Raw genomic sequence first — 22,778 nt, forward strand, 5'->3', positions numbered from 1 at the left:
AGAATGAACCATTTATCCCAACTCTCTGCTTCCTGTCAGATAACCAGTCCTCCACCCTGGATTACGCTGGATTACCAGGCCTAGCCTGTGTTCAGGATTTAAACAGGGCAAACGGTAGGGAATGTGGCCGAGTGAGGCAGTGGTTCTTCCATTTCAATATTTTTTGCATGCACCTGGCCACACGTGGACGGATGCATTTTAGGCTGCCCGACTTGCCCTTGGGAAAAGGGGGGAGGCAGGGTCGTGGCAGAGCGTATCCCCGAGCAACTTTCTAGCCCCTTGATTGGGAAAACTGACAGGAAAGTCCAGAGGCCAGTGTGTTTTATTGAAGGGATGAAAAATTTGAAATTTATTTTTGAAATTGATTTTTGTCCCTTAGCTCTGGGCTGGGCTGCGATTCAGTGTGCATGAGTTGCAAGATGCCGAGGCAGCTGTTAGCTTTGACCTGCAGATTCGAAGGTAGGTTTCCGTCTTTACCGACCATTATGGACATTTTCTATCATTTGCGTTTGTCAGGCATTGTAGTGTGTGAGCAGGTTAATGAGATCCACACCTTAATTGTTTCCTTCTGTCAGTAGTAAAAGGGACAGATGAGTGCAGCATGAAGCAACTACCGCACCAGTATTTTGTCTCAATGTTGTTCCAAAAGGGCCTTGATTACCTTACCTGCTACTCAACAACCCATAAACTGATTCCTAGTGCAGAACGGGAGTTAAAGTTGGGAGTAAACTAATTTTCCTTTTTACACAGAGGGTTGTGAAGCTGTGAAATGCACTACCAGAGTTAGTGACTGAAGCAGGGACTATATCAACATTTAAAAATAGGTTAGATAGGTGGTTGAAGGAAAGAGGAATGAAGGTATATGGAAATAGTGTGAGCACATAAGATTTAGGAAGAAAGAAATACTTGTACTTATTACACTTCCTCGTATTGTCGCAATGTCTCAAAGCACTTCACATCAACTTATTTTTGGACTGCAGTGACTGTATTGCCTGAACTTTGAAGTGTCTGCATCCTGCTGTCCCAGCTGAAGAGGCATTGACTCTGAATTAGTCCATAGGGCAGTCCAGGCTGCCCTCCTTACTGAAGTAGGCTGCATGGTTTGTGAATGGCTCTTGTAGGAGAGAGCAAAGGGAGATATTGGATCCAAAATCAAAAAGGAAGAATACCAACACTAAATTATAGTGACCGTAATATGATTTTGGACTGTAAGAAAATCAAGGGATATGGGGATTGGGCAGGAAAGTGGAGTTAAGGTTGAAGATCAACCATGATTGTATTGAATGGTGAAGAAGGCTCGCGGGGTCGTGTGGCCTACTCTTGCTCCTATTTCTTAGTCATTCTGTCTCATACAAACATGAGAACTTGGACAGGTATCAGTTGATCAAAGAAGCATATATTTGTGAAGGGTAGGTCATGTCTAACTAATCTAGTTGAATTTTTTGAGGAGGTCACCAGCATGATACATCGGGGGGAGCTTATAGATGTTGTTCATATAGACTTAGAAGGCATTTGATAAGGTTCCGCACAAGAGATTATTGGCAAAAATTAAAGCGCATGGTATTGGTTGGGAGGTAGGAGACGGTGTATGGATAAAGGATTCGTTCTCCGATTGTAGGATGTGACGAGTGGGTGTTCTCCAGGAATCTGTACTGGTGCCTCCGCTTTATATTAATGACTTGGATGAAGGAATAGAGTTGAATATCCAAGTTTGCAGATGACACTAAGTTAGGAGGCCCAGTAAGTTGTGTGGATGGGAGCAGGAAGCTACAAAGGGATATAGACAAACTAAATGAGTGGGCAAAACCATGGCAGGTGGAGTTCAAAGTGCGGAAGTGTGAGGTGATCCACTTTGAATCTGAGAAAGACAATGGAATATTTTCTTAATGGTGAGAGACTCGGAGCTGTCCATATGCACAAATCACTAAAAGCTAGTACACAGGTCCAAAAAAAATCAAAATGTCTAATGGAATATTGGCCTTTATCTGATGGGGGTTAGAATACAAAAGTGATGAAGTGATGCTTCAGTTGTACAGAGCCTTGGTCAGACCCCCATCTGGAGTACTACATTCAGTTTTGGACACCAAATCTTAGGAAAAATATATTGGCCTTAGAAGAGGCACAGCGCAAATTCACCAGAATTATATCAGTGATCAAAAGGTTAAGTTATGAGGACTGGTTGCATAAACTTGGCTTGTATTACTTTGAGTTTAGAAGGTTGAAAGGTCATCTAATTGAGGTGTTTAAAATGATTAAGGGATTCAGTTGGTAGATACTGAGAATCTGTTTCCTCTGGTGGGGGAATTTAAAGGGCATAAATCTTAAAATTAATGCTAGGCCATTCAGGAATGAAATCAGGAAGCTCTTTTTCACACACACATGGCAGTGGAAATCTGGAATGTCCTCTCCCAGAAGGCTGTGGATGCTGGGTCAGTTGAAATTTTCAAGACTGAGAATGAGTTTTGTTAGGTAAGGGTATCAAGCGATATGGAACAAAGGTGAATAAATGGAATCAAGATACAGATCAGCCATGTTCTAATTCAATAGCAGAAGAGGCTCGATGGGCTGAATGGCCTACTCCTGTTCATATGTTTTATAAGTATATTAAGGGTAAGAGGATGACTAGGGAAAAAATAGGGCCCATTAGGGACAAAAATGGCAATCTGTGTGTGGAGCCGGCAGATGTAGGAGGGGTTCTAAATGAATTTTTTGCATCTGTTTTCACTATGGAGAAGGACGATGCAGACATAGAAATACGGCAGGGGGACTGTGATATACTCGAACATATTAACATCGAGCGGGAGGAGGTATTGGCGGTTTTAGCAGGCCTAAAAATGGATAAATCCCCAGGCCCGGACGAAATGTATCCCAGGCTACTGTGTGAGGCAAAGGAGGAGATTGCGGGGGCTCTGACACATATGTTCAGAACCTCTCTGGCCACAGGGGATGTGCCAGAGGACTGGAGAACCGCTAATGTAATGCCATTGTTCAAGAAGGGGAGTAGGGAAAAACCGGGGAACTACAGGCCAGTGAGCCTAACATCAGTGGTAGGAAAATTATTGGAAAAAATTCTGAAGGACAAAATTAGTCTCCACTTGGAGAAGCAAGGATTAATCAGGGATAGTCAACATGGCTTTGTCAAGGGAAGATCATGTCTGACTAATTTGATTGAATTTTTTGAGGGGGTGACTAGGCGTGTGGATGAGGGTAACGCAGTGGATGTGGTATACATGGATTTCAGTAAGGCCTTCGATAAAGTCCCGCACAGGAGACTGGTCAAGAAGGTACGAGCCCATGGAATCCAGGGTGCCTTGGCACTTTGGATACAAAACTGGCTTAGTGGCAGAAGGCAGAGGGTGATGGTCGAAGGTTGTTTTTGTGACTGGAAGCCTGTGGCCAGTGGGGTACCACAGGGATTGGTGCTGGGTCCCTTGCTGTTTGTGGTCTACATTAATGACTTGGATATGAATGTAAAAGGTATGATCAGTAAGTTCGCTGATGATACAAAAATTGGTAGGGTGGTAAATAGCGAGGAGGATAGCCTCAGTCTGCAGGACGATATAGATGGGTTGGTCAGATGGGCGGAACAGTGGCAAATGGAATTTAACCCGGAAAAGTGCGAGGTGATGCACTTTGGAGGGACTAACAAGGCAAGGGAATACACAATGAATGGGAGGACCCTAGGCAAGACAGAGGGTCAGAGGGATCTTGGTGTGCAAGTTCACAGATCCCTGAAGGCGGCGGAACAGGTAGATAAGGTGGTAAAGAAGGCATATGGGATACTTGCCTTTATTAGCCGAGGCATAGAATATAAGAGCAAGGAGGTTATGATGGAGCTGTATAAAACACTGGTTAGGCCACAGCTGGAGTACTGTGTGCAGTTCTGGTCGCCACACTACAGGAAGGATGTGATCGCTTTGGAGAGGGTGCAGAGGAGATTCACCAGGATGTTACCAGGGCTGGAGCGCTTCAGCTATGAAGAGAGACTGGGAAGATTGGGTTTGTTTTCCTTGGAGCAGAGGAGGCTGAGGGGGGACATGATTGAGGTGTACAAAATTATGAGGGGCACAGATAAGATGGATACTAAGGAGCTTTTTCCCTTCGTTGAGGGTACTATAACAAGGGGACATAGATTCAAGGTAAAAGGCGGGAGGTTTAGAGGGGATTTGAGAAAGAACTTTTTCACCCAGAGGGTGGTTGGAGTCTGGAACTCACTGCCTGAAAGGGTTGTGGAGGCAGGAACCCTCACAACATTCAAGAAGCATTTGGATGAGCACTTGAAATGCCATAGCATACAAGGCTACGGACCAAATGCTGGAATATGGGATTAGAGTAGACAGGGCTGATGGCCGGCGCGGACACGATGGGCCGAAGGGTCTCTATCCGTGCTGTATAACTCTATGACTCTATGACTCTATGTTCCTAAGTGCCAGCGAAGTATCAAAAACATCTCTCAGTAATGGTAAGCAAACATTGACTTGAACTGTTCAATGCTTTGTGTCGCTTATCACTATTTTTGTGCATTTACTTTGCAGTTCCAACATACACAATGCGACGAGTGAAGTGGTTTCCTACACAGTTGACATTACAGTCCTGGCTCAAGTTGATATCCGAGGGTAGGTACTGAAAGTTCAAATGCAGGCACAAAGATAGATTTAGACTGAATGGTATTATGTTTGATTGCAAGTCATTCTCAAAAAGTTTGGGAGAAAATGATCATTGAAATAATTCATATAGAATTAATAAAACTTTGTGCAATAATAAAACCACCATAGAAGCAACCAGACGGTAGTTTAAAATGTAAATAATGTTTCCATACTAGTACACACAGACTAAAACCACATGGTCAAATTTATTGACAGACCGAATATAATATACAGAAGCACAACAACACATCAGAGTACCAGGTACAGCACAGTACTTTTTTTTTAAAAAAAGGATTGTTCCACAAAGGGTTAATGTACCTTTTTTAGAATAGAATCTTAGACCCTGATAAGTAATAGGATATTTGAGTGAAACAGCAAAATTTGTTTCTTAGTGGACATTTAAGATGAGATGTCTCATGCGGACATCCAATTTCCCATGAATCTTGGATGCTATTGCCATAACTGAAGCTTAGCAGCTAGAACTAGGGGGCGGCATAATCTTAGAATAAGGGGCTGCTCTTTCAAAACTGAGATGAGGAGAAACTTCTCCACTCAGAGGGTAGTAGGTCTGTGGAATTTGCTGCCCCAGGAAGCTGTGGAAGCTACATCATTAAATAAATTTAAAACAGAAATAGACAGTTTCCTCGAAGTAAAGGGAATTAGGGGTTACGGGGAGCGGGCAGGAAATTGGACATGAAGCTGAGTTCGGATTGGTCAAGGTCCTGTGGGTGGCAGAGCGGGCCCAGGGGCTGAGTGGCCAGGTCCTGTTCCTACTTCTTGTGTTCTTTAGATTTGAGGTTAGGATCAGATCAGCCATGATCTTATTGAATGGCGGAGCAGGCTCGAGGGACCGATTGGCCTACTCCTGCTCCTATTTCTTATGTTCTTATGTAGAACTGTGAGTTCTGCCATGGGACTCCAAATTAAAGCCAATTCTTTAAAGGAAATAATCAAGCTGAGAAGTTAATAGCCATTGCACCTTGCACGATCAAGTATTAAATGACTGTCTGGAAGTTGCGATTTCCTTCATAAGTTTCCCCTGGACAGGGTCATTCCATTCCCCTAATGGTTCAGTATTCAGTGCGAATGGTCATTTTTGTTGAGCTGTATGTAATCCACTCACCTGACCCCAGCCTTCAAAAGGAACCTTCACAGGAGCTATCTCTTTTTCCCCCACATTGACTGCCATTTTCTAACTGATGAAGAATAGATTCCATTTTAAGTCCAGCTATATTACAAAACAGGGCCCAGTACTAGGTCCCTTACTTTTTGTGATATATATTAATGATTTGGACTTAAATGTAGGGGGCATGATTAAGAAGTTTGCAGATGATACAAAAATTGGCCGTGTTGTTGATAGTGAGGAAGAAAGCTGTAGACTGCAGGAAGATATCAATGGACTGGTCAGGTGGGCAGGAAAGTGACAAATGGAATTCAATCCAGAGAAGTGTGAGGTAATCATTTGGGGAGGGCAAACAAGGCAAGGGAGTACACAATAAGTGGGAGGATACTGAAAGGTGTAGAGGAAGTGAGGGACCTAGGAGTGCATGACCACAGATCCCTGAAGGTAGCAGGACAGGTAGATAAGGTGGTTAAGAAGGCATATGGAATGCTTTCCTTTATTAGCCGAGGCATAGACTATAACAGCAGGAAGGTTACGCTTGAACTGTATAAAACACTAGTTGGGCCACAGCTTGAGTACTGTGTACAGTTCTGGTCACCACATTACAGAAGGATGTGATTGCACTAGAGAGGGCACAGAGGAGATTGACGAGGATGTTGCCAGGACTGGAGAATTTTAGCTATGAGGAAAGATTGGATAGGCTGGGGTTGTTCTCTTTGGAACAGAGGAGGCTGAGGGGTGATTTGATTGAGCTGTACAAAATTATGAGGGCCCTAGATAGAATGGATAGGAAGGACCTATTTCCCTTAACAGAGAGGTCAATAACCAGGGGGCATAGATTTAAAGTGATTGGTAGAAGAATTAGAGGGGAGATGAGGAATTTTTTTTTACCCAGAGGGTGGTGGGGGTCTGGAACTCACTGCCTGAAAGGGTGGTAGAGGGAGAAACCCTCAACTCATTTAAAAAGTACCTGGATGTGCACCTGAAGTGCCGTGACCTACAAGGCTACGGACCAAGTGCTGGAAAGTGGGATTAGGCTGCGTGGCTCGTTTTCGGCCAGCACAGACACAATGGGCCGAAGGGCCTCCTTCTGTGCCGTAAATTTTCTATAATTCTATGAAAACCTACATGAAATAAAAACTAATTTCCCTATTTTCTTACTTGACCAAAGTGATTTCTACCAAGCATCCATACAAAATCTGATTATACCTGATGCTGGTTAGATTCAATCATTCCTTTAATTTGCCATTCCAGGTGTCATTTTGTAGCAAAATATCAAAGTTCCCTTTCAGATTCAGTCACTAGTGCTCTTAACATAGGTAAGATTGTATTGATAATGGGTAGACAAAAGTGTATTGTCAAACATTACAGATCGCTTCACGCAGTGCTATATTCTTTCCCAGTTTGTTTGTGTGGATTGTTGTGTTGCAAGGTCCTAAACTGATTTTAATTTTTTTGTTAGTGTCTCTTCTCCTGATCAGCTGTTCTTACCTATTGCAAATTGGAAGGAAGACCCTGAGAGTGAAGAGGAAGTGGGCCCACTGGTCATACATGTCTATGAGGTTTGTGCTGATTTGTCCTTTTAGAATACTTTGTCTTCTGGCTGTTCTTGAGCATCCGTGTTGCTACCTGAACTGCCTTGTCCTTCCTAAGTCTTCCTGTTGCAGTCATAGCTCTGTGTATCGTAGAAATTACAACATGGTTCTATAGGTTAAAAATATGCTTCTGTATTTAACATTGTGTTCATCATTATGATTTGTAACAGTCAGAATTACAACATGGAATATTTAATGTATATATGCTATAAAAATGTCAAGTGTTTTGTTTTCAGAGTTAAACTTTAGTGGTAGCTATAACATGAGTGTTACAGTTCGGGCTTTCTTCCGACTTTTAACTTCTCTTCAAAGCAGGAAAGCTCCGAAAGCTTATGATTCCAATAAAGCTGTTGGACTATAACCTGGTGTTGTAAGACTCCTTACATCAAAGCAGAAAGGCAGTTTCTGTAAGCAGACCAAGTTTCCTATGAACTGAAACCTGTACTCTTTTGGAAGCAGTGTACAGGATAACATGCCACAGAACTAATTAGTTACTTTTTAAGTCCTTTTTTAAAAAAAAATTCTTTCTTGGGCATCGTTGGCAAGGACAGCATTTAGTGCCCATCCCTAGTTGCCCTGAAAAGGTGTTGGGCCGCCTTCTTGAAGCGAGAGGTTAGGAGAAATGTATTTACGCAGAGGCTTGTTAGGACCTTGACTACCCTAATTAAAAACAGTGGTGGAAGCAGAATCCACAATAACTGGTTTTAAAAAGGAAGTCGATAAATCTTTCATTTTCATATATTTGAAAGTGTATAGGGAAAGAGCAGGGGATTGGGACTAAGTGGATAACACTTTAAGAAAACCAGCGTAGGCCTTCTGTGCTGTGAAATTGTATGGTGCTATCCCTCACCAGCCTGACCCTAAAGCTGGTTTCCCAGTACTAAGGCCCAAGAAAGGTGGGAAGCTAGCAGGCATAAGAGAGGCCCAAGAGAGGCCCAAGACAGACAGTAGGCCAGGATTGTAGGAAACAGAGAGGCTCAAGGCCTGTGGATATGGTGATAACTTAAAATAAAGGAAAAAAATATATAAATTTGAAATAAAATTAACTGCAGCACCACTTGGAGGGACAAACCTGGAGATGTACCTTTTACATGCCTTGCAGCTTAAAACTCCCAGGCATAACAAAAATAGTGTGACACCCAGGCATAACATGATCTTCCTGTAAGCACAGGAAATGCTGCTATAAGTAAATCTTTTAATATATTAATTGATGTAGCACAAATGTACAGTAACTACTGAAAATACATTGTATGTATGTTTCATAAATGATAAGGGTCCATAATGGGTCAACTACCCTTTTAATGGCATCTTTGGATGGAAGAAGAAATTCTTTAACCGGTTTGAATGGCAAATTCAGCCTGCTTGTATCACTTTTGGTATTGGCATATTGTTTTGTAATATATTGCATTTATTTATATAATTGGCAATGTTACATGTAAAATTAATCACATGCAGTTATAGAGCTGATGTAATCGGAGCATTACACAAACTTGTCTGCAGAGATGCAAATGATATCAAATCAATGGAGATGGAGTGTAGTGCAGAGAGAAAAATGAAGGGGAAGGAGAAGAAAGTAACAGTGTGTGATATAATGCCAATGGAGTGCCAATGGACTGGGTTATAAAAGGTCATGTTTGGCAATTTTTCATAATTATGTGATTTCTAATTGCTACTAATATGAGAAGTAAAATGTTAATCTAAATCTAAAATCTCTCTTTCTTTTAAAGTTACGGAACAATGGACCAAGTGCATTTAGTAAAGCCATATTCGACCTATACTGGCCCTACAAGTATAAGGAGGCTTACCTGTTGTACATAATGGAGTACACACCTGAGGGTCCTATGAACTGTACCTCAGATACAATTATCAACCCACTGAACTTAAAGGTAGACATTGCACTTTTATTCATCAATCCCTAGTAAGCACTGCATTTTTAATATATTTGTTCTCTGGATGTGGCAAAGACATATTTAATGTCCTGCACTAATTATAATGAGAAAATAGTGGGGGGGCCTCGAACCATAACAGTCCTTGTGGTGATGGTGCTCCCATAATAGTGTTAGGTAGGGAGTTCCTGTATATTGATCCAACATATTGAAGGAACAACGATGTATGTCCAAGCCAGGATGGTGTGTCCTGGAGGGGAACTTGGAGTTCCCATGTCATTGCTACTCTTGTCCTTCTTGGTGATAGAGGTTGCAGAGGAGGAAGGTGCTGTCACAAGTAACCTTGGGAGTTGCTGCATTGCATGCTGCAGCCACAGTATGCTGGTGATGGAGTGAGTGGACATTGAGCCCAGTTGTAGGGACACAGATCAAGCAAACTGCTTTGTCCTGGGCGGTGTCAAGCTATCTGAGTGTGTTTTTGAAGCTGCACCCACCTGGGCGAGTGGTGAGTATTCCATCTCATTTTTTACTTGAACCTTGTAGATGGTGGCGAGGCTTTGAGGGGTCAGGACGTGAGCTACTCACCACAGAGCACTCCGGCTCTGCTCTGCTCTTGTAGCCATGGTGTTGATATGGCCGGTCCAGTTAAGCTTCAGGTCAATGGTGATCCTCAAGATGTTGATAATGGGGGCTCGACAATGGTGGTGCTATTGAAGATTAAAATGAGATGGCGAAGCTTTCTTTTATTTGAGATGATCATTACCTTTCACTTATGTGGTATGAATGTTATCTGCTGCTTGTCAATTCAAGCCTGAATATTATCTAGCACCTGTTGCAGAATGGCATGGGTTGCTTTGTTATAGGAGAATTGTGAATGAAGTTGGACACTACAAAATCGTCAGCACATATCCCCACTCCTGCTGTTAAGATGGAGGCAAGGTCATTCACGAAATAGCTGAAGATGGTTGGGCTAAATACACTTTTCTGAGGAACTCCTGTGGTGATATCCTGTGACTGTGATGAATGGCTTCTGACAATCACAACCCTTTTCCTTTGTGTTAGGTATGACTCCAGCCACTGAAGGATTTCCCTTTGACCCCCATCCCATTGCTTTAAATTTTGCTAGTGCTCCTTTGTGTCATACTTGGTTGAATGCTGCCTTGATATCTAGGGCAGCTACTCTAACTAGCATTCAGCCGTTGCATCCATCTGGATCAAGGCTGTGATGAGGGTTGGAGCTGAGTGATTCTGGTAGAACCCGAACTGAGCATCGGTGAGTAAGTGTGGCTTGGTGGCACTATTAATGATACCATATCACTTTGCTGATGATGGGGAGGAGGCTGATAGGGTGGTAATTGGCCTGATTAGATTTATCCTATTTTCTGTGGATAGGATGTTCCTCAGCAATCTTTCACATTTTAGATGCCAGTATCCTAGCTATACTGTAACAGCTTGGTTAAGGAAGCAGCTAGCTCTGGCATGCAGGTCTTCAGCACAACAGCCAGGATGTTGTCAATGTCCATAGACTTTGCTGTATCCAGTGCAGTCAGCTGCTTAATGTCATGTGGAGTGAATCAAATTGGCTGGACACTGACATTTATGATGGGGATCTTGGGAGGGGACTGAAGACACTTGCAAACACGTCAACCTTGTCTCTTACACTCACATACTGGGTCCACCATGGTTGAGGATAGGAATGTTCATGGAGTCTCCTCCTCTGGTTAGTTGCCTGGTTGTCCACCACCATTCTTAACTGGATTTGGGGGGGGGCTAGAGAGCTTTGCTCTGATCAGTATGATTGTGGGGCTGCTTAGCTCTTTCTATAGCCTGACCTTTTGGTGTTTAACATGCAGGTTGTCCTGCATAGTTGCTTCACTAGGCTCATACCTCATTCTGAGGTATACCTAGTACTGCTCCTGGCACACCCTTCCTTCTGTACTCTGCATTGAACCAAGGTTGGTTTCCTGGCTGGATTGTGAACAAGGAGTGAGGGATGTGCCAGGCCAGGAGGTTACAGATTGTGGCAATTTTAATGCACATGTACAGAATCTAATGTTCTACTGTTTAAATATTAGTCAATCTCCCATGACTTGCACATGGGAAATCAAGACCAAGTGTATTCTTCAGGTTGAAGGGGGACCAGGGCACACGGCATTACAAGCTGAAGAGTTGGGAATCACAAAACTGATGTGTTGTAGTACCACTACCAACAGGAGACTGAGGTGTATGACATTTATATAGGGAATTTCCATTATAAATGTGGATGTAGGAATTTATAATGTGACATTTTTGTGCCAAATTTTTCCCATCAGGATGTAAGGGTTTGCAGACAGGAAGTACATGCAGGTGTAAGATATTTAATACACTATATAAATGATACTATAAGAAATGTTCCAGTGACTCTTTATTTTACTAATTTCACTACCTTTTTGTTACAGACTGCAGGTTCAACAGCAAACCAGACATTTTCAACTACAAGGCTGGAAAATCAGCACCATGTAAAACGCAGAGATGCAACTGAATTGGAGGGGGTGGAGATGCTGGTATGTACCCACTGTAGTAATTGAATGATTCAAATATTTGTTATTACTGATGTTCAAGAAATCCCTTCACAATGCCTTTCAAATAGAAATGCTAAATGGTGAAAAAACGTTACTGTGAATTTAGTTGTCAGTGGATTGGAAGAAACTTCATTCTGAATGTACATTTGTTCTAATGAAACCTAATCTTCCAGTCCTCTGGAGTTCAGGTGATGATTTCTTTTTTATTCGTTCATGGGATGTGGGCGTCGTTGGCAAGGCCGGCATTTATTGCCCATCCCTCATTGCCCTTGAGAAGGTGGTGGTGAGCCGCCTTCTTGAACCGCTGCAGTCCGTGTGGTGAAGGTTCTCCCACAGTGCTGTTAGGAAGGGAGTTCCAGGATTTTGACCCAGTGACGATGAAGGAAAGGCGATATATTTCCAAGTCGGGATGGTGTGTGACTTGGAGGGGAACGTGCAGGTGGTGTTGTTCCCATGTACCTGCTGCCCTTGTGGTGGTAGAGGTCGCGGGTTTGGGAGGTGCAGTCGAAGAAACCTTGGTGAGTTGCTGCAGTGCATCCTGTGGATGGTACACACTGCAGCCAGAGTGCGCCGGTGGTGAAGGGAGTGAATGTTTAGGGTGGTGGATGGGGTGCCAATCAAGCGGGCTGCTTCGTCCTGGATGTTGTCGAGCTTCTTGAGTGTTGTTGGAGCTGCATTCATCCAAGCAAGTGGAGAGTATTCCATCACACTCCTGACTTGTGCCTTGTAGATGGTGGAAAGGCTTTGGGGAGTCAGGAGGTGAGTCACTCGCCGCAGAATAGCCAGCCTCTGACCTGCTCTTGTAGCCACAGTATTTATATGGCTGGTCCAGTTAAGTTTCTGGTCAGTGGTGACCCCCAGGATGTTGATGGGGGATTCGGCGATGGTAATGCCGTTGAATGTCAAGGGGAGGTGGTTAGACTCTCTCTTGTTGGAGATGGTCATTGCCTGGCACTTGTCTGGCGCGTATGTTACTTGCCACTTGAGCCCAAGCCTGGATGTTGTCCAGGTCTTGCTGCATGCGGGCTCTGACTGCTTCATTACCTGAGGGGTTGCAAATGGAACTGAACACTGCAATAATCAGTGAATATCCCCATTTCTGACCTTTATGATGGAGGGAAGGTCATTGATGAAGCAGCTGAAGATGGTTGGGCCTAGGACACTGCCTTGAGGAGCTCCTGCAGCAATGTCCTGGGGCTGAGATGATTGGCCTCCAACAACCACTACTATCTTCCTATGAGCATGAATCATTAAATTTCCAGATTTTCTCTCCTCTCCTAAAGGCTTTGATTCATGCAGTGTTATGATTTCACATATACCAACAAATCTGCAATATGTGACTGTTATTTATGATTGAGCCTAGACAATAATGCTCAGCAGTGTATCAAACCATGGAGGCATCACGGTGAAGTCTGAGTCTGCCATTACTCCATATTCACACATACTTTCATAAAGCGTCACTGAATAGCGATCATGAATGGAAACTGTGTCAACTGTTTTTCTCTTCCCTTCCTGGTCTGGGAACACTGCCCCACAACTAACTGGTTGAAACTGGTTAACCAACATAGATTGGAATTGAACCTGGAACCTCATGCATTTTGCCACTGAGCTATCTGGGAATAACTCAAGCAGTTTCTGAACATCAAAACTTTGAAGCTAGCTTCTTTCCTTCAGGGTTTAACTCACTTCTTGTTATCTGTTGTTTTCTATACATATTGCAACTGAAAGTTCCACATGCAGTGTTTATTTTGTTAAAGCTCCAGGATTTCCTGCTATTTTGAGGAACATTCCTGAGTATCAATAGACTGCTTATTGACACTGAAGGTATCACTGTTTTGTGATATTGCTCATGGCTAATCAAAAAAGAAATAGCTTTGTAGTGTCATTAAAGTAGAGCACTTTTGAGTGCAACACCATTTGTGTTGCTGCTTACGGGCAACCAAGTATTATAATAGTGAGGGAAATTGGGTAAGATTTTGAAAATTCTAAAGTGTCAAAAGATGATGGTCATTACAGCTGCCGTCAACTTTTAAAGTGGCTTTTGTTTGATACATGGCCATTTAGACATAATTAATTTCTCAATTGTATGTAGTGGTCTTGGAGCTCCTACATATTGGATATTCTGTGCAGTGTTATTATCACTGTCTTCGTAGAACCGTCCACAGTCTTGTGTTTAGGATTTTGGCACTAAATGCAACATTCATATAGTACTTTTTATGTAGAAAACACAAGATGTGCTTGGTGGGGGAGAAAGAGAGAAGGGGTGGAGCAAAGGGATAAAGAAACAGACTAAGGGCCATGATGAGAGAGGTGAATAAAAGCTTGGTCGAAAAGATAGGTTGAGGCAGTTTTTAAAGGTGCAGAGAAGTGGAGTGGCAGATGGATTTAAGGAAGAAATTCCAGAGATTAGGGCCAAGGTTGATGCACCAACATACTTGCCTCCATTTTGAGGCTGTGTTTTCTGAAGTGTCTCCAGTGTTTGTATTATAAGAACATAAGAAATAGGAGCAAGAGTAGGCCAATCGGCCCCTCGAGCCTGCTCCGCCATTCAATAAGACCATGGCTGATCTGATCCTAACCTCAAATCTAAATTCATGTCCAATTTCCTGCCCGCTCCCCGTATCCCCAAGAAGGAATTGAGAGAAAATGGTACCAATGAATATTATTGTAATATTTTAAATATTGTTTGGTTTGCTTTTTTAATCCTAAAAAGAGATGATAAACACGCTTTACTAGTTGAATTCATATAGAAATCCCTCACTGGATAGTGTAGAAAACTGAAGGTTGACTTGGAAATTCAAGTGTACCTTCCAGGCAACTATCACACATTAATTATCTTTCTTTTCACCACCCTCTTGTGCACAATTGTTTGTCTTTGACTAGTTTTGTTGTATTCTTGCTTTTATATCTTGTTCTGCGTGTTCATTCTTTCTTGTTTATTGTATGTTCTATTTCTGCCTCCTTTGTATCTAGTTTACCCGTGTTTTGCTCAGATATCTAATTTTGTGTGGCCTCAGCTGATTCAGTGCATTCTGACCACCAATCAATTGACCTTACTCCAGACCAAGATGTCTGCAGATATGTGCCTTCCTACAACATCATTATCTGTTTTAATCAGATATATATCTGTGTACTGAATCTGCTACTTTTGTTAGAACTAGAGTGTGGTATTTCCCTTTTAATAAAAGATATATTGAATAAGGAGCTAAAATTAATTCTCTAATTCATAAATCTCAGAAATATAATTGGGTAAATAAATACATTTGACGTGTCCAAAACAATTGGAATCATGTATATTTTGTAAAACAAATTTAAAGGAACATATAGTCAGTGGATTTAAATCTAATGATGTCTCCTGTTAATTCCTATAGGGATGTGGCACAGCAGAATGTTTAAAAATAAACTGTCAGATTGGCAAGCTGGAAAGAGGCAAGAGTGTAGTTCTGCACATCAGGTCACGAATGTGGGCTGAAACATTCATGCAGGTGAGTGACAAAGTTTTTGAAATATACTTTTTAGATTTTTACAGTCTGCATAAATCTTACTCCATTTGTTCTCTACCATAATTATTATTTTGTACAATTTTATTTCCCCCAATGTTCTATGAAGTAATTAGAGATGTCAGTTATTGGATCTTATGGAAACTTTCATGAAGAATAAATATACTTGTATATAAAACATCAAAATACATCTCCCTTTCATTTCTTTTTAATGTAACTAGAAAGAGAATCAGTCCTACTCCTTGATGGCTTCAGCATCATACAGTGTCATAGAAATGCCATATAAAAACTTCTCTGCAGAACTTCCCGCTGGATCTATTGTGGTGAGTACTTATTTTAGATCCATTAATATTTTTGAAAATTATAAAACTCTCTTTTTGTAAATCAGTTTTTAACCAGCATCCTTTTTTTTAATATAAAGGTTACCACCTTAGTGACTTGGGACAAACCAACAAATATTCACCCGGTACCAGTTTGGGTTATTATATTGGCACTGCTGGCTGGTCTACTACTTCTAGCTCTCTTGGTATTTGTCATGTACAAAGTAAGTACCTTGTATTTTAAGATAAAATCTGACGCTATAAAAGAAAAAACTTCTAGCTCGCTGAAATATGTTCATTTGCTGAAAACCAACAAAGCTTCTTGTAGTTCTAACTGCAGAAATATCACTGGACAATAGACCCTCGGTTACATTGTCTTTCAATTATGTGAGATGTATTGTAATGAGGAAATGCCATATAAAAAGTTTTTATAAAGTGGTTTCTCTGTTCTTAAAGGATCCATAAGTCAGCATCTATGCAAATCAGAAAGTAAGAGCAAATTTCACTAAAAAGCGGAGGTTGGAAGATTTTCTTTTTTCATAGTTGCAGAGTAAAAGAGGGAGAACCAAGTTCTTGGGTGTATATTTTAATCTCCTCCTAGCATAGTTCAGGTTCAACACAACAACGGTCCGTCTACTAGGTTAATAATGTATTAATTAATAAAGCTGTGGGATTAGAGGGAAATTAAATTCCTCTCCACACATCATGAAAACTTGCCCTATGAACTCTACCCAAACCAATCAATCTCCTGAGGCGACTAAGAAACTTTTAGAACTAAAATTATAAGAAGCCAGAAAATATTGATATCAGCATCACAAAAGCATAAGTGGCAAGTAGAAGGGGAACCAATGAAATTGCTCAACATATCTTGGTTTATTAGTAACCTGAGGATATAATACCAAATATAAACTTGTAAGATGATAAAACACAAGAAAATTACATAATTCACAAAATTACATTTTTTGTGCTTGTAATCTCTGGAATATTATTTCCTCTCAGAAGCTAGGACTTAAGTTTTAGTTTGCTTTTTTGCTGGGTACTGGCTGTTTTTCCCAACACTTTTGTATTCAGTTTTGCCTCTTGGTTGACCTTACAGATCAATGTTGTACGTGGATGATGCAAATCTCAGTTCATCCGCAGAGTTCAGATCTCCTGCCAGAACTAAAAACTACGGCAGAATCCTCAAGTACTCTGTCCAAGGATGTCTGGTCAGAGCTGTCAGTTAAAATAAGATTCAAAACAACAATAACTTGAAATTACAATAGTGCCTTAGTGTTTTGGATGAGCTTCTGTTCTCTGGCTCCTGGTGCGCGCTCCCAGCACGTCGCTTATTTCAGGCCCGAGAACGGGCTGAAACGAATTTCGATCCCCATGTATCTTGACTAATTTCCACATCAATCAAACTGGCCTATTTGGCTCCTATCTGTAAGGACACCTGCAGTGAACCTGCACCATAAGGACTGCACTGTCAGTGTCAGGCAAGATTACTAGTGCACTCAACTTTTTTGCCTCGAGCACTATCCAGTCTCGTATAAGAATCATCTGCACAGTCAGCCAGTGTGCTGCCCAAACATGTATGAGATAAATGATCAATGCATTGGTCAGAATAGCCAGCTATTTATCATTTTTGCTACTGGCTAGCAGTAATAGATGACAGAGCTGCCCAATGTCACTGCACTGCTACATTTCCCAAAATACATGGGATTCACCAGTAAATCTGCAACTGGTTGCTAATGACACTTTGTAGCATTCATATTTGGGCCTGGTAAAGCATACCATTGGGTAAACTTACCTTGACAACTTCCTTAAGATTTGCCATTCTCTTTTGCACCTGTTCTCCGATCTTGCCAGTGGTGCACACAGTGCTGAGATTTACTGCTGTGTGCTTTAGTTTTTTAGTTTTCCCACAATGCAATTTCAGCTCAATTCCCCTATCCTCCACGCTCCCAGTGCCAGTCGCAATATGGGCTGGAAGCTTGCCTGCATATATCTGAATATATTAATCAGCTGACCACAGGAAATCCCATGAGTTGGCATTTAGGATCCTGTGAATTGAGCTTTAGTGTTAGGAACCTTTTGTGCAGACCCAATGCTAGTCAGGCAGATTATACTGTTCACACAGATGCACTGAACAGGTGCACTAGTGCCACGCTGAGTCAGGTGCATCACTGCAGGGAGGAACACCCACTCACCTAGCTGAGCTATAAGCTATTGCCATGACATATGGCATGCTCCGAAAGAACATCTAAACATCATTTGGACATTGTAAATGTACAGTCCTGCTTGTAGATGATAACATTCTGATCACAATCCCCGAATTTGGTTCAATTCAAAACACCAAAAGATCTTGCATTAATTGGGTTACAGCATTGTACCGCAGGCGTATAACATTGATCTGATATCACCCTGGCTCCTGGAATGGGAACATCTTGCGTTTTCCCATTGAGATTAAAACAGTCTTGATTCTCACAAGTGACATTAGCTCACCAAAAACCAATGACATTTTCAAATAGCAGTTTTAAACATTTTCATTAAAAGCCAGCATGGTGATGAAAGGGATGAAAATCTTTGGTCCTTGCAGTGCTCTCCTGCTGCATTTCCAGCAGGATTGTGGTGGAAGGGCCAGAACCTGGATATGCCATGTCCCAGTCCAACGTGGTGGACTCTGCAGGGCTTTGTAAGGACCAGAGCCTTGCTGCCCCTCATAAGGCCAGTGGTTTGGGAGGGGATGGGGGCTTCCAACATTGGCAGTTCCACTTTCCTGATCTCTGTCTTCAGAAGAAGGATCGGCAGCTGGTATGCCCCGTGAGACGAAGCATACTGAAGTGTAAATGTGGACCCCACCTGTAGGTCCAGGCAGGGATCGTGGCCTGAGCCCTGTCAGCTTCCCCAAGCTTGGCCACCTATACCACAATTTGCAGATGCAATACAATATTGGAAAATGTGAGGTTATGCACTTTGGCAGGAAAAATCAGAGAGCAAGTTATTATCTTAATGGCGAGAAACTGGAAAGTACTGCAGTACAAAGGGATCTGGGGGTCCTAGTGCAAGAAAATCAAAAAGTTAGTATGCAGGTGATCAAGAAGGCCAACGGAATGTTGGCTTTTATTGCTAGGGGGATAGAATATAAAAACAGGGAGGTATTGCTGCAGTTATATAAGGTATTGGTGAGACCGCACCTGGAATACTGCATACAGTTTTGGTGTCCATACTTAAGAAAAGACATACTTGCTCTCGAGGCAGTACAAAGAAGGTTCACTCGGTTAATCCCGGGGATGAGGGGGCGGACATATGAGGAGAGGTTGAGTAGATTGGGACTCTACTCATTGGAGTTCAGAAGAATGAGAGGCAATCTTATTGAAACATATAAGATTGTGAAGGGGCTTGATCGGGTGGATGCGGTAAGGATGTTCCCAAGGATGGGTGAAACTAGAACTAGGGGGCATAATCTTAGAATAAGGGGCTGCTGTTTCAAAACTGAGATGATGAGAAACTTCTTCACTCAGAGGGTAGTAGGTCTGTGGAATTTGCTGCCCCAGGAAGCTGTGGAAGCTACATCATTAAATAAATTTAAAACAGAAATCGACAGTTTCCTAGAAGTGAAGGGAATTAGGGGTTACGGGGAGCGGGCAGGAAATTGGACATGAATTTAGATTTGAGCTTAGGATCAGATCAGCCATGATCTTATTGAATGGCGGAGCAGGCTCGAGGGGCCGATTGGCCTACTCCTGCTCCTATTTCTTATGTTCTTATGTTCTAATTTGCATCTCCCCCGTGCAAGGTGAGTTTCTGAGATGTACCTCTAGTAGTGCGGTTGCCTACTGGCACTGTTTAAATCAGGTGATCTACAATTTGTGAATTTTGTTTTACAGTTCGGTTTCTTCAAACGTGTCAGACCGCCACATGAAGATGCCATTGAACGGCAGCAACTCCAGCCACAGGATATGAATGGAGATGGTGCTACAGAAACTTAAGTGCCACTTGAGTTGAAACAAACTTCCTGGAACTTAAATTACGCCAAACCCTGGACTTGAAGTGAACAACTTAACTAACATGGTGTGAAATGAACGGCCAAGAATGCAGTCTGCACTAGCATCTTTATTTGTATTGACATGGTTGTAGGTCAAGTATTGAGCAAGAGCAATATAAATTTAGCTTTGCTGGTTCTCACTGATGTGGTTCATGTATTTCATTGCACTGATTAGCACTTCAAAATCTGCATAATACTGCAGGTTCAAAATGGTGAGATTCATTACCATTGTTGCTGTTACATTTATAGCAACCTGTGTTTTAAATTTTAACTTTGAAGTGCAATATCACGACAGGTTAGCAGATTCTCACTGAAAAACAAATCATTAAAAATGATTTAAGAACAAGTCCTCTTAAATGCATTAATTCTTGATTTAACATATCCTTTTGTAGCATTACATGACTGTTGCCAATATATTTGGATGAAAGCAAAATGGTTTTCATGATGAGAATGTATATTAAAAAGTTTTGGAATGTGATTTGATTGCCCATATTGGGTGAATAGAGGGTAATATGTTCTGTAGTTTTGTCACATTTTATTTTGGTCAACAATGAAATTAATGAGCATTTGTAAGATGCACTATAGTGAACTATTGTGATACTACTTTGGACTCTCCTTACCAGAAACTTTTTTTTTCTTGGTTGCACTGTATAACCTGGTAAACATAACCCAGTCTGTTACAGACTTCTGTGTTACTGCATTGAAAACTTAAATGTAATTCACTGCCCCAAAATAAGAGAGAACAGATCATGACACAGTATTTAATGCACTCTTTCCTAATTTGTACAAACTGGCCTATTTGGAATCAGCAAGCAAGTTGTATTGCAGTTTTAAAAAAAAAATAATTCCTTACATGTGAAATATAGATGCAGCTGATTGATTACTAATTATAACACTGCTACATTTAATAAAAGGAAAAAGCACAAATATTTTCAACACTTTTTTTAATCAGTCTATCAATCAGCCTGTCCCTATAGATTTAAAATAAAGACAAAAGGGAAATGAGTGTTTTTGCCGTTTATCTTTTAAGATTTACATTTGTTCTTTAATAGCTTACATATGTACTGGGTGATTTTTATTTTGTGGCTTTTTAAAGGGAATAAATGGGATATAAATTTCACTGAGTCTGGGTCATTCTTTGAAACTAAAGAGCTTGCTGATTCACAATTGTGTAAATATACTTTGCAACACAACTTGATAGGATTTTTTTGGACAAACTATGGATTACTAACATCCGAATATTCAAGTCGGACATCTTCGTGTGGTAAAACAGTCTGATTTTGGTGAATAGGTGGTACCATTCAGTTGATCCAAATGAAACAAATGTATGCACTGGATTCTGTAACTACCAAGATTTCTTATGCCCTCAGCCACTGCATTACTTCAGCAGTTATAAAGTTACTACTGGGGACAATATCCACCCTGCAATTGTCCATGTAACAACAATTTTGTTCCCTTCCAATAATCATAGTGATCATTGCTACCATTAGTCTTGTCCCATCAACTATTTAAATTGTTTTCAAAATTTATTTTGTCTTGATGTGTTGCAACCTTAATATCTCAACAATCCCGTGCAAGCACTACATCCAGAACAAATTTAATGCATATGCACATATTACCACTACACAGTAGGCTTGAAATGATGGTCTCACTTTCTTAATCGCTGGACAAAGGTGACTTCATTTTATGTAATTCATCCGTTATTTCCACTAGTGTTCTGTGTGGACTATTTTTGCATGAATATAACCCCTTGAAATTGCAGGAATTGAGTTTGATGGGATTGAAAAGCAAAACAAAAGCTAAGAATATAAAAAAAACAGATGTGCAGCAGTTTTGTCAGCATCTGGAAAGGGACAGGCAATCAGTTTGGGTAGACACTCTTCAGAACAGAGGATGAAGGTTTAATGGTCCTTTCCAAATTCTTAACCTTTCTCTTTCAGATGCTAACAGACCTGCTGAGTATTGCATGTATTTTGTTTTTCATTTTTCAGAAAAATTCAGAGTGCCAACATGCTTTCAAGCTTGAGTAAGGTAACTGCCTTGATCACCACACTTTATATAAGACCATAAAACATGAGCTGCTTAGACCACTTACGGGAGTGATCAGCACTGCTCTACTCAAAATATCTAAGATAGACACTAAACTTGTAACAAGGGATGAGGGGACAGAGCCTAGAAGCTGCAAATTCTAGCATGCTCAGAACAGTTTTGCTGTTCAAACAATTCTAGAATCTTCCTCAAACAAAAGTCCTAAAGTTCATAGTATTGGGCTTTTACAGTGGAAAAAAAATCAATTATAGATGTTTCATGTTTTCACTATACTGCATGGTGATGGGGCTTTGGCAGGTTCATCGTTTTTTGGTAAGTTCTCCTGCTGTTCATTCAAGGTTGGATGTTTTCATAAGTGCTAGTTTATTATTGGAAGTTTAGCTACTCTGTTTTCTTGTTCCAGTGATATGGTGCCTACTAGTTCAATTATGAACTGTCACTGATGGGTTTAAATTTTGTATTCATAATCAATCAGACACAAGTCTGCTGTTGCTCAGTGTAAGTGAGAGAGGATATGGGAGCAGTTGACAATGTGAGTGGGGAAAATGAAAATGGGGTAGTGAATAAAGGGAGAGTAGTGGGGGTAGTGGATATTTGGGGCAGAGAAATGAATAGTGAAGCGACCAGGAGAGACTGAATAATGAAGGGGCTGGGATTTTTTTTTAAGAGATGAGTATTTGGTGATTAGGGTGGTAAGAATTCAGATTCATGGCTACATCAAAATGAATAGTAAGTGGGGAGGGAGTAGTATTTTGGGGAAGTTAGTGCTTGGTGGAGGGGGTGAGTGATCAGTGTGGAGGGGGTGAGTGTGGAGGGTGAGCACTGAAGATTAAGCATTTAATCTGAAATTTTACCTTAAGAAAACTTGAAAAATTCATTCCAAAATTTGTTTCTGGAATGCTCTGAATATCAATCGTGGAAATTTCCAGAATTTTCCTCAGATAAATGTAAACCATTAATTTAAGAACTTTTATCAGGTTTTTAAACACAAAACCATTGAATTACCTCAAACTTTTCCAAACTTAGTAGGAGGGTGATGCTTACAAATAGGTCTGCAGCTATCATCGT

General features: G+C 41.2%; 1 protein-coding gene across 1 annotated transcript in view; it reads left to right on the forward strand.

The window, feature by feature from the left end:
* Positions 1-20,779, forward strand: part of itgav (integrin, alpha V) — an 88,660-nt gene extending 67,881 nt beyond the window's left edge. Inside the window, exons 22-30 of the mRNA XM_067987696.1 lie at positions 380-459; positions 4,536-4,616; positions 7,232-7,331; positions 9,092-9,250; positions 11,689-11,793; positions 15,183-15,296; positions 15,533-15,634; positions 15,733-15,855; positions 19,504-20,779. Coding sequence (XP_067843797.1) covers positions 380-459; positions 4,536-4,616; positions 7,232-7,331; positions 9,092-9,250; positions 11,689-11,793; positions 15,183-15,296; positions 15,533-15,634; positions 15,733-15,855; positions 19,504-19,605 — 966 coding nt within the window. The 3' untranslated portion in view covers positions 19,606-20,779. The remainder of the gene's footprint in view (positions 1-379; positions 460-4,535; positions 4,617-7,231; positions 7,332-9,091; positions 9,251-11,688; positions 11,794-15,182; positions 15,297-15,532; positions 15,635-15,732; positions 15,856-19,503) is intronic.
* Positions 20,780-22,778: the final 1,999 nt, after the last annotated feature.

The sequence above is a fragment of the Heptranchias perlo genome, chromosome 7 (assembly GCF_035084215.1).
Source record: "Heptranchias perlo isolate sHepPer1 chromosome 7, sHepPer1.hap1, whole genome shotgun sequence".
Classification (NCBI taxonomy): Eukaryota; Metazoa; Chordata; class Chondrichthyes; order Hexanchiformes; family Hexanchidae; genus Heptranchias; species Heptranchias perlo.